The following is a 13,300-nucleotide window of genomic DNA, read 5'->3' on the forward strand; positions in this document are numbered from 1 at the left end:
CACATACTTGAATTTCAGGGACGCAGGTTGAGTAAAACTTGGTGTCACTTGGGGAGGACTAATTTGTGTTGGTTTTGAATTCTCTTGCATTTTCATTAACCCCAGTTCATATCCCTTTGTGTCTCTAACCAGGGTTGCAAAGGGGCGGAAAGTTTCCGGTAAATTTCCGGAAAAACTTTCCGGAAACTTTCCATGGGAAGTTTAGCTCGGGAATTTTGTGAATTTTGAAAAAAAAAAAAAACTATGCAAATTAAACGCTGAGCAAGAAAACATCATTCAAAACTCTATTTTAAAGATGTATGGAATGCAGCACACGCTGCATGTTGAGTGTCAACTCTCCACTGTGCATTCTTCCATCACATGCACAGATAATTCCCAGAATCCTGCACACTACAGCAGGGCTATTGAGGCCTGCTGTAGTGTGCAGGACTAGTCAGGTAAGTTTCGATGATATTACTGTGGAAAATATATTAGCATGCTGATTGAGGATTGTTCATCTGTTCATCTAGCCTATTTCCATAAATTTATCCATCAATTATAAAATATGTTTACAGAAGATTCCAATTGTTTGGCTAACTATTTATATCTCTGGCATTGCATTAGTGTGTTTTTACAAACTTTTTTCTCATCTTATCTACAGAAAAATGCCACATGCACTATCTCATGTGTGGAGACATTTCACCCCATCCAATGTAGAAGGAAAGGCTGTGTACATTTGCAAATACTGTGCAAAGACCTATGTTAAGAATGACACAACGATGCAGAAGTGCCCAAAGTTTCCTCAGGGCTCAAATCAGCCTATGACAAAACAAAATGTTTATATTTATGTCTGTATATGACAAGGTAAATACAGTTACTATAAATTACCCACAACATTTCCAGTTTATTCCTGTTATTCCCGTATATTCCCGTTTATTCCCGTTAATTCCCGTATATTCCCGTTAATTCCCGTTAATTCCCATGGAAAGTTTCCAACTTTGAATATTCCCGGAATTTTGCAACCCTATGTCTAACTGAACAGAGCTTTATTAGTAACTGAAGAGATAGAGTAACCTTCATGGTATGAGAGGGAAAATCCAGTAGTATGTCCTGCTGCTAACGGTTAAATGAAACTCCCTTCTTTTTTTTCTGTTCATACTGAAATAAAGTGGATTCACTTGGTCTGACGTTTTCGATCACATCTTTATAAAACACCGCATTAGCTTCACACTACAAACCCTGTGGGGGGGGGAAATGTTTTTTGAGAGAGGAATCCAGATTCATTCACTAAACTGGCACTCAGTAGAGCTCAACAGAGCCGTACAGGTTCATCTCTGATCCATGCAGCTTCCTTCTACCAAGTTTTGTGGTTATTGGTCCAGTAGTTTATTACACAAATCAGAGGTGAAAACATAACCTCCTTAGCAGAGGTAATAAAACCTCCACACATTTATCAAGGAAATGTTACCAACATTATTAATAATTAGAAACGCAACATTCAATTAAAAGTAGAATGAAATGTTTCTAGAATATCTAAATAGTTGACGGGTAATTTTCTGTTGGTTGACTTATCAATTAATTTATTAAAAGCTCATTTTCCCCTGCTACTTAGTCTACAGGGTTTTTATATTGTGTTTTATTTACATTGTATATATTGGTTTATTTTTGTTGTACACTGGTTGCTGGTTGTACATCAAATTGCCCTTGAAAGATAATAAAGATTTTCTTTTATGGACAGCTTTAGTTAATCACAAGCTGCACAAACCAAGCAAGAGCAGCAGAGGAACCCAGCAGCCAGCAGGGGGCAGCCTCAGGACATCACATGGAAACAAGCAGTCGCAAGACTGTGATTCTTGTAAGGCGTCAGAAGACAAGTTTGGAAACTACTGGGTTGTTCTCTAACAATAGGTTTTTAAAGCATGTTAAATCCTCCAGTATCTAAAATCCAAAAATATAAAAGTAACTTTTAAGTAAGGTAGTAAAGAGAAAATATTTTTTCTGAAGTGTGTATAAGAAGCAGCTTAGAATGACACGGACACACACACAATAATTTGTCCATCTTCTTAGGGTGCTTAGTTCCTCACGGGAGTCAGCAGGCGGTTTGGCCTAGTGGGTACAGTGGCGTTCTTCAGCAAAAACGTCGCGGGTCAATCCCAATCTTTCTTATCTTCGTGCAAGCAATATACTGAACTCTTAAAATTGGCAGAATTTCAATCACCTATTAATTGCAAAATATATAACACTATGTAAATTTTAATCAATTAAATATAAAGAGAAAAATTAAAAAAAACCTGCACGCGCAATTCCTGCGCAATGGGCTTCTGCGCAGGATGTGCGCAGTAGGTTTCTGCGCAGGATGTGCGCAGTGGGCTTCTGCACAGGATGTGCGCAGTGGGCTTCTGCGCAGGATGTGCGCAATGGGCTTCTGCGCAGGATGTGCGCAGTAGGTTTCTGCGCATGATGTGCGCAATTTAAAAAAAAATGTTTTTATTTATTTTAAGTTAATTATTTTATTTAATTTAATTTAATTTATTTTTTTTAAATATATTTAATTTGAAACGGTTATGGTTCATTTGTAATTTTAAATAAATCAGAGGAGATTAGCTTCATGGTATAAATAACAAGTGTTTTAAAACAGACATCATGGAAGCCGGAGAGAAGGGGCATTCCACAAGCCATGATGATTTTCACCTAGCCTTGAAAGATAGCCTGATAAATTAAGAAAGCACTCTGAAATGCCAGACCCTCCTATTATTTATTATCAATAGAAGAAAATAAGAACAACCCCAGGTTTCTATTCAGCACTGTAGCCAGGCTGGCAGAGAGTCATAGCTCTACTAATCAATCTATTACTCGAACTCAAAGAAGCAATGATTTCATGAGATTCTTTACTAACAAAATTATAACCATTGTCCTCCCCATAAGTAGCACAGATAGATTTTCTAGTAAAGAAACCATAGAACCACCTGAAGCACCAGAGCTATATTTGGAGCACTTGTCTATAATATAGGTTTGTAAACTGAGTTCACTATTTTCACCCTCCAAGCTAACAACTTACTTGTTAACCGTCTACGTACCACAAGCTTTTAAGGTAGCGGTTATTAAACCTCTGCTTTAAAACCCCACTCACATCATCCCAGCACACATCATCAGAAAGTACCACGTACACTTCCAATGTTACGTAGATGACACCCAGCTGTACATATCTATGAAGCCCGATCGATCTATCACTTCAGGAATCTCTCAAGAACATCAAGGCCTGGTTGACCCAGAACGTTTTACTCCATTTAAAATTCAAATAGAATTCAAGATCCTACTCCTCACATACAAAGCCCTTAACAATCAAGCTCCTTCATATATCAAAGAGCTCAAAACACCGTATTGTCCCAATAGATCACTTCGCTCCCAAAATACAGGCCCGCTTGTGGTTCCTAGAGTCTGTAATAGTAGAATGGGAGGTATAGAGCCTTCAGCTACTACGCTCCTCTCCTGTGGAACCAGCTCCTACTCTGGGTTTGGGAGGCGGAAACCATCTCTACATTCAAGGTTAAACTTAAAACGTTCCTTTTTTATAAATCCTATAGTTAGGGCATGAATCGTTGCTACCAATAACATCTTTATATCCATAATTATTATTATAACAACATGATGCTGTTCTCTCTTCTATTATTTGATGTTTTCATTTACACGCTACATCTACTGCACTTCTTTGCATCCTGGGAGAGGGATCCCTCTCATGTGGCTCTCTCTGAGGTTTCTAGGTTTTTTTGGATATCGCACCTTGTTAAGCCGTATGAGACTAATTGAGATTTGTGAATATGGCCTGTCCAAATAAAATTTGATTGATTGATCTTGATCAAATCCAGTTTGAAGACATTTTAAGTTTGCTTTTATGCTTCTTATGAATGCCCCACCCCAAAGAAAAAAATGGTTTCAAGGTAATTCATGTTTACTATCGTTTTTCCTATAGGTATTTATGACTAAACTTTTGTGCCAAATTAATGCTTGCGTCATCATCTAAGTTACCCCAAAAAATATCATCAATAAATCAGACCATGTCAAGACAACAAGATCATATAAAGATACAAAATGCACTGTGATAAAAATGTATAGACCATAGTCATGATAAAAAACCGTACCATTCTTTTATTCAGTACAAAAGGTGCCACAGGGGCATCAGATACAAGTGACAGACTGTTTACACAAGAACAGAAAAATAATTTTTTACCCTTTCTATAGCACAGATAGATATGAACAGAAGAGCATGTTCAACCCTTAGGAGTACGTTTGACTGGGTTAAAAATCTGATCTATGTACCTGTGTAAATCCAACAAAAATCCAATGTCACAGCTTCTCCCAGGGAAAGAAAAAAAAAGAGTACAGTTTGTAAGATATATTTTGTGATGACTCTTATTGAAAATAATAAAACTGTTAGATAGTTCCAGATGATTTTAATAATAATAATACAAGATGAAGAACATCATATTAAATGACTTGTAATTGCTTCCATTTTTAGAGGAACTGCAACAGTACATTCTTTCACTCAGCTGTAACAAGATGCAAAACACCTCATCAAGAATGTCCATCAGCCACAACATAAAGCTGAAGGTGTTTTTAAAAAAAAGATATTATGTCAGTATTTATATGATTTACAGACATGTGTAAAAATCTGGGGTTTACTTATTTGGTATCCACTTGTCAGTATTCCCATGGTCAATTGTGGTTCCTGCAAGCTGTTGATGGAAGCAGCAGAGAGTGAAGCTGGGATTTTCCAGGTATGGCGCAGTTTACGTAATCCTGCTGGTCTGCTACTCAGCTCCTGTCATATTGCTAAACATCATGCAGTGGGATTTCTGTCCTGCAAGTCACTAGGTTTACTTAAAATAAAGGCAGTTGTTAAGCAGTTTGTAATATCAATGTGAATTATAAATAAAGAAAACCATCCCAAATTTCTATTGAATGACCACAGGAAATCTTATTTGCTCAAAGTGAACTGTCTGCTTCCATTAAAAATAAATGATCTATACAGTATGTCAGGTTAATAACAATGACATTATAGTTAGATGGGAGCTTTTACTTCAGGATTTAATACTATAATTTACAGTGTGTTGTGACTTCAGCATGTTCTTTTTCTTCTTCTCTTGGATATTATTATTTTCTTTACATGGCATACTTGTTGGTCCATTCTTTTGCTAGTTTGTTGTATCTGAGGAGAGAAAAGAACGCGGTCACCTCACGACAGCACTGAAGATATAAGCAGAAAAAGAAGTCTCATCTGAGCCTGTGTGCACACTCACCTTTCTTTGTCGTTCTTGTACATTTGAGCTATGTCTGGAACTAAGGGGTCATCTGGGTTTGGATCACAGATCAACGAACATATGGACAATAAAACTGAAATGAAGGGACACAAAATAACATTAAGATAAAGAATATTTATGCAAGGAATGCCTTGTGCACACATTACACGATATTTAGCTGTTTTCCACTTGTCAACAAATTTTGGAACTCAACAACAAAACAAACACACAAACAGCGTTTGATTGGCAGACGCCAATCGCTATCTGTGAAATCTTCAAAGATGTGATTTGAAGGCTTTCTGACACATACGCTTCCTCAGTCTAGATTTCAAGCAGATACATATCAAGAAAAATGGTAACATCTACAGCATATCAGAGCTCAGTATGGGGTGATGGTGGTATGTAGAGGTAGTGGCTTTGATGTGAAGTAATAAAGAAAGAAATTTGGTAGTAGGCCCGGTTTGAGTATGAGCCACACAAAGTATAAAACATTTAAGTGTATATTATCAAAGCAATTAGTTAAATATTACGCTATTTTCCCTAATAAATAAATACAATTATTACAATTTATAAAAGAGACACACTCAGTGTGTCTCTTCATGATCAAATGTAGTTTGGAAACCAGACATATCAGTCAGGGTTTATCCTGTTGAAAGACGGTGTAGTGCCAGATGCCCTGTCACACACCCCAGTCAGTCGTTTAATATGAATTCACATTAACTGCCAGAACCCGAATCACATGACACCAATGGTGCAGTCGTGTAGTGTGAACATGGCTTATTTCAACAACAAAGCCATTCAGAATGTTTAACATCAAATATAAAAGGCATCCAGAATCAAATATAAAGAGAGCAGACTATAATTACCTTTCGACAGTGTTAGTGCTGGAGACCACTGTGAACGGAGAATGTCCAAACAAATACTGCCATTGCTGTTAATATTTGGGTGATAAATCTTTGTTGTAAATGCTACCTGTAAAAAAAATAACATATTTATTCAGATGGTACTAGTGTACTTATGTTCATTAGGTTCTGAGCCACAACAATTAGTTTCACATAAAATAATATACACTACATTAAGGATCAAAGTGAAGCTACCCATTCAGGCTCAAGCTAGTATAATTTCATCATACAGCTAGATTGAGATGGATAGTCATGGAACATACAATTTGTAGGATATAATCTCTATAATCTCTCACAGGACAAAGCTTGGAGTAACCACAGCACTTCTTACCTTTGGTGGCTTGAATGGGTAGTCGGTGGGGAAGTGGATTGTGAGAAAGAAAACTCCTCCTTGGTATGGACTATCACCCTGGTGTAAAGACATGTGAACATTTCTGTCAGAAAAACATTTCCCACTAAATCAGTCAGCCCGAACCAAAACACTGACTGAAGTATCTAAATAAGTTCAAACACAATGTTGAAAGATCCATTGGTAATTAATTCAAATAAATCTGCATCAGAACCTGATAAAGACATAACTTTATTTACTTTTATATCGTTATTATAATATAACTTTTGTTGTTCAGACTATGTGTTCCATTAGTAAAAAACATTGATGAGATCCCCGTTATCATTTTTCACTTTATATATAACTGGAAACCGTTATTGGTAATTGTTTGGTTAATAACTGTTAAAATATTTGAAAATAAATTAAAGTGACTCATTCCTTCTACAATAAATTGTATAATTTACGGAAAAATGATTCTCCTGATTTTGGTAACATTGAACTGTGGGCTTGTTAATACTTGTTACTTTGCTGTAAAGTGTATTTTAGACCATAACATTTGTGTAGGGACAATGACTTAATTCTTTAACTTGACTGATCAATATGTGGCTTGTTATAAGTTTGAACCAGAATGTTTCTACTCTATGACAGGATAGCTGTGCTTCATAGTTTACTATGATCAATTCCAGTTGAGGTGTCATATTCTACTCTTCGGCGTTGTATACACCATATTTTTAGCCTTAATGTACTCTGATAGCCTCCTTGGAGGCACGTTCAAGTACACACGGGCACTCAGGAACACCACATACACTCTTGGCACGCGTGTTAGTGTGGCTACGTCCGCTAGCATCTCAAATTCTGAGAGTGGACATTTAGGCTTAAAAATGTCCACCTGTTTTTTTATTACATCTGAAGAAGACTTTACTTTGGCAGAAACACCGTTTACCCCTGAGACTCCTAAAGTGTTTTGTGGACTCAAACACTTCACCCAGCCCTCCATAAACATAATGGTGGGTAGATAATGAGTGAATTTTCATCTTTCGGTGAACTATCCCTTTAACCTCATACAGCTGCTTTGATGTGAACTGGGCACAAGGTGAAAGTAAATGAACCTGACAGTGCAACTTGTGTAACAGTGTTGGGACCAACTTTCTGAACACTGTTTGATCTACTTAAGGAAAAAACAAGAAGTGTTTTCAACACCTGAATGAGACAAACACTTAGATTACGTTTGGTTCTACAAGACCATTCAATGAAGCAAAAATCAATAACGATTTATTTATTCTATGCTTTAACTTCAGAAACATTAAGACATTGAATTATGTAAATTTAAATAATTGCTGGAGGTAATGGAGTTTAGTGTAGGCTATTGAAACAATGGTAAACGATCTATGTCCATATAGATAATAAATGCAGCACAAGATTCTATATGAGAGGACTGAAAGACATAAATTATACTCACTGGACCCATAATGGTCGCCTGCCAATGAAACACTAGAGGCAATTAAGGGAGAAACAGAGAAATACAGAAGAATTTAAGCTTTACATGTCACAGACACAATGTTCATCACTCATAATAAATCCATTTTAAAAAATTACTGTTTATAAAGACGGCTCTACTTCTTGATATACCAAAATAAAGTTTCCAACTCCTTTTCAACTACCTATTTTCTGTCTAGTGGAGCTGCAGCTGCCCACAATGCATGCCTTCAAGTTACAAGTTTCAAGAGTTTATTTTCAAATGTGTTTGTGTGTGTGTGTGTGTGTGTGTGTGTGTGTGTGTGTACGTCTGTACTCACAGTCATCACCAACTGGTCCAGCAGAGCACTGTGCAGGAGGGTCTCTTTCCAGGTCCTGCAGCTCCTGGTCAACACAGCAGAAATACTGCAGTTAGCTATTCTAATGAACAGATTTCTCATTGAGATTCTCATTACAATAACAAATAAATTTCACTTTTTCTTTTCAATTAAATTATTGTCGCCCCCCCCCCCCCCCCTTGTTCTACCTGGTGATGCCTGTGACTGTAGGTGTTGGTTTCTCTTAGTAAAGTCTTTGTTATTAGCATAGGCATAGTGATCAATGCTGATAATGTATACACTGTTTTGTTTCTATTTCATCACAGAAGCCAGAAAACTCAAGACTCCACTGTATACCACATGATACAGACAAACAATAAAATAAATCAATTCAGGGATAGCAGGTGGTAAAGTGGTTGGCACTGTCATCTCACAGTAAAAAAGTACAGGGTTTGAGCCTGACGACAATAAATCTCTGTTACTCAGTGTTTCTCCGACAGTTCAAAGACCCAGGTAAACTGGATACTTCAAATTTTCTGTAGCTGTGAGTGTCTGGTTATGCGAGGACTATGATGGACAGTGGCTTGTCCAGGATGTGTGAGAATGAATGATCTGAAGTGACAGTCAGCTAACTTTGTCTGGTGCTCTGACTGCTCTCGACCACATTTCACTGCAGTAGTAAGATAACTCTGAGTTAAGATCTCAAATATCAGCATTGTCTAAGACATTAGGGCCATGGAGGATTTTATCACACTGTTTACCACAGGCTGAGTTGCAATGATGAATACACTGATCTAAAATGAGTAAATTGCAGGAACAGCATTCAAATAAATGTGTGTTCTCGTCTGTGAGGCTAAAGTTAAGTTGATGTGCATCTCGCTATACTACCCCTGTCTTGCTTGCCAGCCACTCCCAGGGGCCTGTTGAGCAAAGCAGCATTAACGAACTCTGACAAGACTAACTGAAATCTGAGTTGATGAAGCCTGAGATGGGAAACTTCTAAGAACAAGTGTGGTAACTCTGAGTATTTTTACTCAGAGGCTGCAGTCCATTTTTACACAAGTATCTGTTCTTCTACTTGAGTAAAGAGTGTGTGTACCTTTGCCGCCTCTGGTGTTATTGCATCATTACAGTATATTGCACACATTCCTATGCTAATGCCGAGCTTCGTGCGGACTTGTGGTAAAGTGGAGAGAAGCCTGACGCTTCTGTGGTGTTGGTCTAATACTGATATTCTATCCAGACAGTTCCTCTGTCAGCATTACCTGCCTCTTAAACCCTAAAGAACCGAAAGGCGTTGTGAAATACAGGAGGGTTGTTGTTTGTAGACAAGACAGAAGACTCCACAGTGACATTTAAAACAGTGACAGCAGCCATGGAAGCTGATACACGGGGGATTTACGAAGCTAACTGTGCTAGCTGTTAGCGAGCTAACAGGAAACTTTGAAGTGGTCGTTGTGGATGTTGTGGGACGTGTCAGCAGACACAAACTTCCACAATCGTCACATAGCTCATTGGAAATTGTTTTAATGTAAGGACAGTGTGTGAATCTTTATGAATAAACCTTTACCATGAAAATAACTGCTGGGCTATTTGGCTACCATTAGCTGACAACAGAAAAGCAGCTAGTGAAACTTACCTTCTGAATTCTCTTCAGCGCCATGTTGATGGTGTAGTTCTCTTCTCAGCTCACTTTCAGTTTTATCGCCGGAGAAGTCAAAGTCTGGTGTTTCCCCCCTGACTACTTCAGTACATCTACAACCAGGGCTGTGTTTGTGTTTAATAAAACCCTCTTTGTTTCCGCTTTCTTCTGTTTACGGTTGCTAATTCGAAATGGATCATGGGAAACGTAGTTCCGAATATTGCATTTGCATCTGACGTGTAATAGCCCAGGAATAGACATTCAGGAGTAACATTGGCTTGATAGTATTTCCTACATAGTTCCTTTAAAGGTTCCTTTATATTTTGGTTAAAAGGTGATTATGAGTAACACACGTAATAAGTGGACATAACAACATAATAACCAAACTAAAAAGTGTAGATGACTTCCAATAGACTCATTCTCTAAAATGACTGGATGATAAGAACTCAGTGTTCAGATTTACTGCTGCATCAAATATGTCTAAAATTACACTTATGTAAACCTACAGCCTTCATTAATACATAAACATCCTTTGATGTTTGGAATAGCTGAAAGACCTGAAATCTGGAAGAAAAAAATGCTTATGTGTTTTCCAAACTAACAAAATGGTTTAAATGATTAAATGTTAAAAAAAACTTTTGAATGTCTTTTCAATTTTAAAATAAAAAAATAGAGTACGATAAAGTTGTGAGAATGAGTATTATTACTATAACCATTTTGTTTGCCTTTTGACACATGAGGAAAATTCCAAAGCTATAACTCAAACTTCAGTCCCTTCACTGTCAGGGACTTAACCAAAGTGTTGTCATTGCTCGCTCAAATGTACAAGGCATGGTTTCGAAAATTAATAATTCTCTCTTGACAGCAAACATGTGCTGTGATTTACTCTTCTGTGGTCACAACCTTTAAAATATATCTACCACACGTTTTCCATGGTTAACATTACAACATTGGCTTTGCTGGTATTATCAGTACCACACCTCCCCCATTCAGCCATCCATTACATCATATGTTTATGGATTTGTGTTTATGGAACTTTAGGCCAATTAGGGAGATAACATGATTTTTTCCAACAGATAAGTGTAATTGTCGTGCAATTAGGGACATGGACTCATCTGGAGTATTAGTGGAGGAGGCTGGAAATGTCACCATGACAGACACTCTCAGGAGGGAAAACTGGATGTGAGACTCTAATGTGCATCCTACTGGTTAGCAGGATTCATATTCATCCTAAAACAAAACTTCCGATTGCCATGCTGTATTACAAGGAAACAGCATTCAACAGGCATTTTGTCACAGTTTTATGGGCAATTTGTTATCGATAATATTGTACATGATTACACTTTGGAACATAAAAGGGGAAAAGGGGCCGTTTTTGATTCTAACAAGTTTATTATCGGAGGATCATATTCCCAGTTTTACTTTAACATGTTTATATTCTTGTTTGCCTGCTTGTCATCTTGTCTGCATGTAAGCCTGTTTTTCTCACTAGTTCCTTCAATGCCTTTGTATGAGTTTGCAGTTAGGCCCAAGTAATCCCAATGAATGGAGATTTCCTGTAGGGATTCATTACATGTGAAGTGTATCTATAGGTGACTTCATTGCAGAGACCTTATCAAAAAATGCTTTGTCACATAACATTTAGATTTGTGACAATATTCCAAACTATTTGTGGCTCTTCATTAACATTTGGACAACACATGTTTTTTTATGATGCAGTGTGTGTTTGAGCTAGAGAGAGAAAGAGAGGTGTGAGAGGGAGATACACATACACATGATTGTTAGTTACCTAAATATATTTTTTGATTCTGTTTTAATGATTACAATTCTTTTGATTAGTTCTCAATAGTGACGATTATGATGAGTGTCGCTATCATGATACAAGTTGTTGGGTTTGTTAAAACACAGGTTTATAACAATAATAAATGATTACTATACAAACCCAGATCTAGGTCTCTTTATTTAACTTAAAGACAGAAACTGAAATAAAGACTAATCAGAATAGTGTTACTGGTTTGTTATATAAGGCAAATGTAGGCCTACAGCATGAACACTCATTGTGTTGTTATGAGCAAGAGAACAGACTGAACAGCGCCGCATCTCCCTGTAAACAGAGCAGATCTGTTTACTGGTCACAGGATTCTGTTTACGTATTTTTGTTTATGGAACTTAAAGCCAATTAAAGTGATAACAGGAACGAGATAAGTGTAATTCTAAGTGCAATTAGGGACATGGACTCATCTGGAGTTATGTGAGAAAAGGCTGGAAATCTAACTGTCAGAGACATTCTCATAGAGGAAAACTGGATGTCCCACTCTACCTTACTACTACTTAGCTGACTCTATGGTGCCTAAAAGATTTCCTTGGAAATGTTAGGTTACAATATGGCATTTTGTGTGTATGTTTTTATGTGAATAGATCTAATATCTTATTATTATTCATTATCTATGGATCAAACTTTGAATATGATAGCGTGGGGAAAAGTTGGTTTTGTCTTATATATTCAATACAGAGTTCAATGAATAGTTTAAAGTCTCAAGAAAGACAAACCAGAGACAGACATGTGGATTTAAATCCAGTCTCCTGCGTAATGATCCTAACCAACTTGTAATAGAGGCTTATGGTCCCTCACATAAAGCTGTAATTCAGAGAGCATCATGATGTTCAAATGGTGCTGAGAGGCCATAAGAAACCGGCTGCCACAGCTGGACTCTGTGTGTGTGTGTGCGAGTGCCGACACTGCCTAATATGCTTAAAAAAACCTCTATCGAAATCAGTGATGAGTAGCTTCAACAGAATTTATACTAGTTCTATATTATAAAATAACATTTAAATGATAAATATTAATAAAGTCATAATATGGGCTACACATGCAATTATGATCACAGTAATATCACAAAAGTACTTAAAATTTGAGTATGTTCACTCAGTGCGGAGTCAATTAACACTTTAACTCTAAGTTACTAAAGGGATATTATAAAAATAATATCAGGAACCTGAAGTTATAAAGTAAGTGAACTAATGATGTTGATTTTCAGCTTATAGTTAGAGCTGGCTCAGGTGAGGCCTGAACCATCCCTTAGTTATGCTGAAATAGGCCTTTACTGCTAGGGGAACTCCTATAATGCAATGTGCTGAGCACTTCTCTTGTGGTATCATCACCTTGAGCAACTCGAAAACACTGGTTTTCTTGATCTGTCAGTCCCGCTAAACCACACCGTTTCCCGGATTCCTCCTCAGCTCCCCCTGGACCAACACTTGAGTCGGTTCCCATGAATCACCTGCTCTAGGACACTATGCCCCTTACCTGGACACTGGGTTCCCCTTAGACACTTGCCCCAAAATTTAGTTTAGGTAGT

General features: G+C 37.3%; 1 protein-coding gene across 1 annotated transcript; it reads right to left on the reverse strand.

The window, feature by feature from the left end:
* Positions 1–4,099: 4,099 nt before the first annotated feature.
* Positions 4,100–10,118, reverse strand: ube2d1b (ubiquitin-conjugating enzyme E2D 1b). Its single transcript, XM_061095036.1, has 7 exons — positions 9,939–10,118; positions 8,303–8,366; positions 7,966–7,997; positions 6,510–6,587; positions 6,143–6,248; positions 5,277–5,370; positions 4,100–5,185 (listed from the first exon to the last, which is right to left on the reverse strand). Exons 1-7 carry the CDS (start codon positions 9,960–9,962, stop codon positions 5,140–5,142), a joined length of 444 nt encoding a protein of 147 aa, XP_060951019.1. The 5' UTR covers positions 9,963–10,118; the 3' UTR covers positions 4,100–5,139.
* Between the last annotated feature and the right edge of the window lie 3,182 nt (positions 10,119–13,300).

Source organism: Limanda limanda, chromosome 21 (assembly GCF_963576545.1).
Source record: "Limanda limanda chromosome 21, fLimLim1.1, whole genome shotgun sequence".
In the NCBI taxonomy this organism is placed as follows: Eukaryota; Metazoa; Chordata; class Actinopteri; order Pleuronectiformes; family Pleuronectidae; genus Limanda; species Limanda limanda.

Bases quoted from the DNA above. Each gene is read 5' to 3' on its own strand.
- ube2d1b (XM_061095036.1), bottom strand. From the start codon at position 9,962: ATGGCGCTGAAGAGAATTCAGAAG. The intron at 6,588-7,965 runs GTGAGTATAATT...TCTTTACACCAG, and splicing joins AGGCGACCATTATGGGTCCA to GGTGATAGTCCATACCAAGG. The intron at 5,186-5,276 runs GTGAGTGTGCAC...TTCTCTCCTCAG, and splicing joins TACAAGAACGACAAAGAAAG to ATACAACAAACTAGCAAAAG.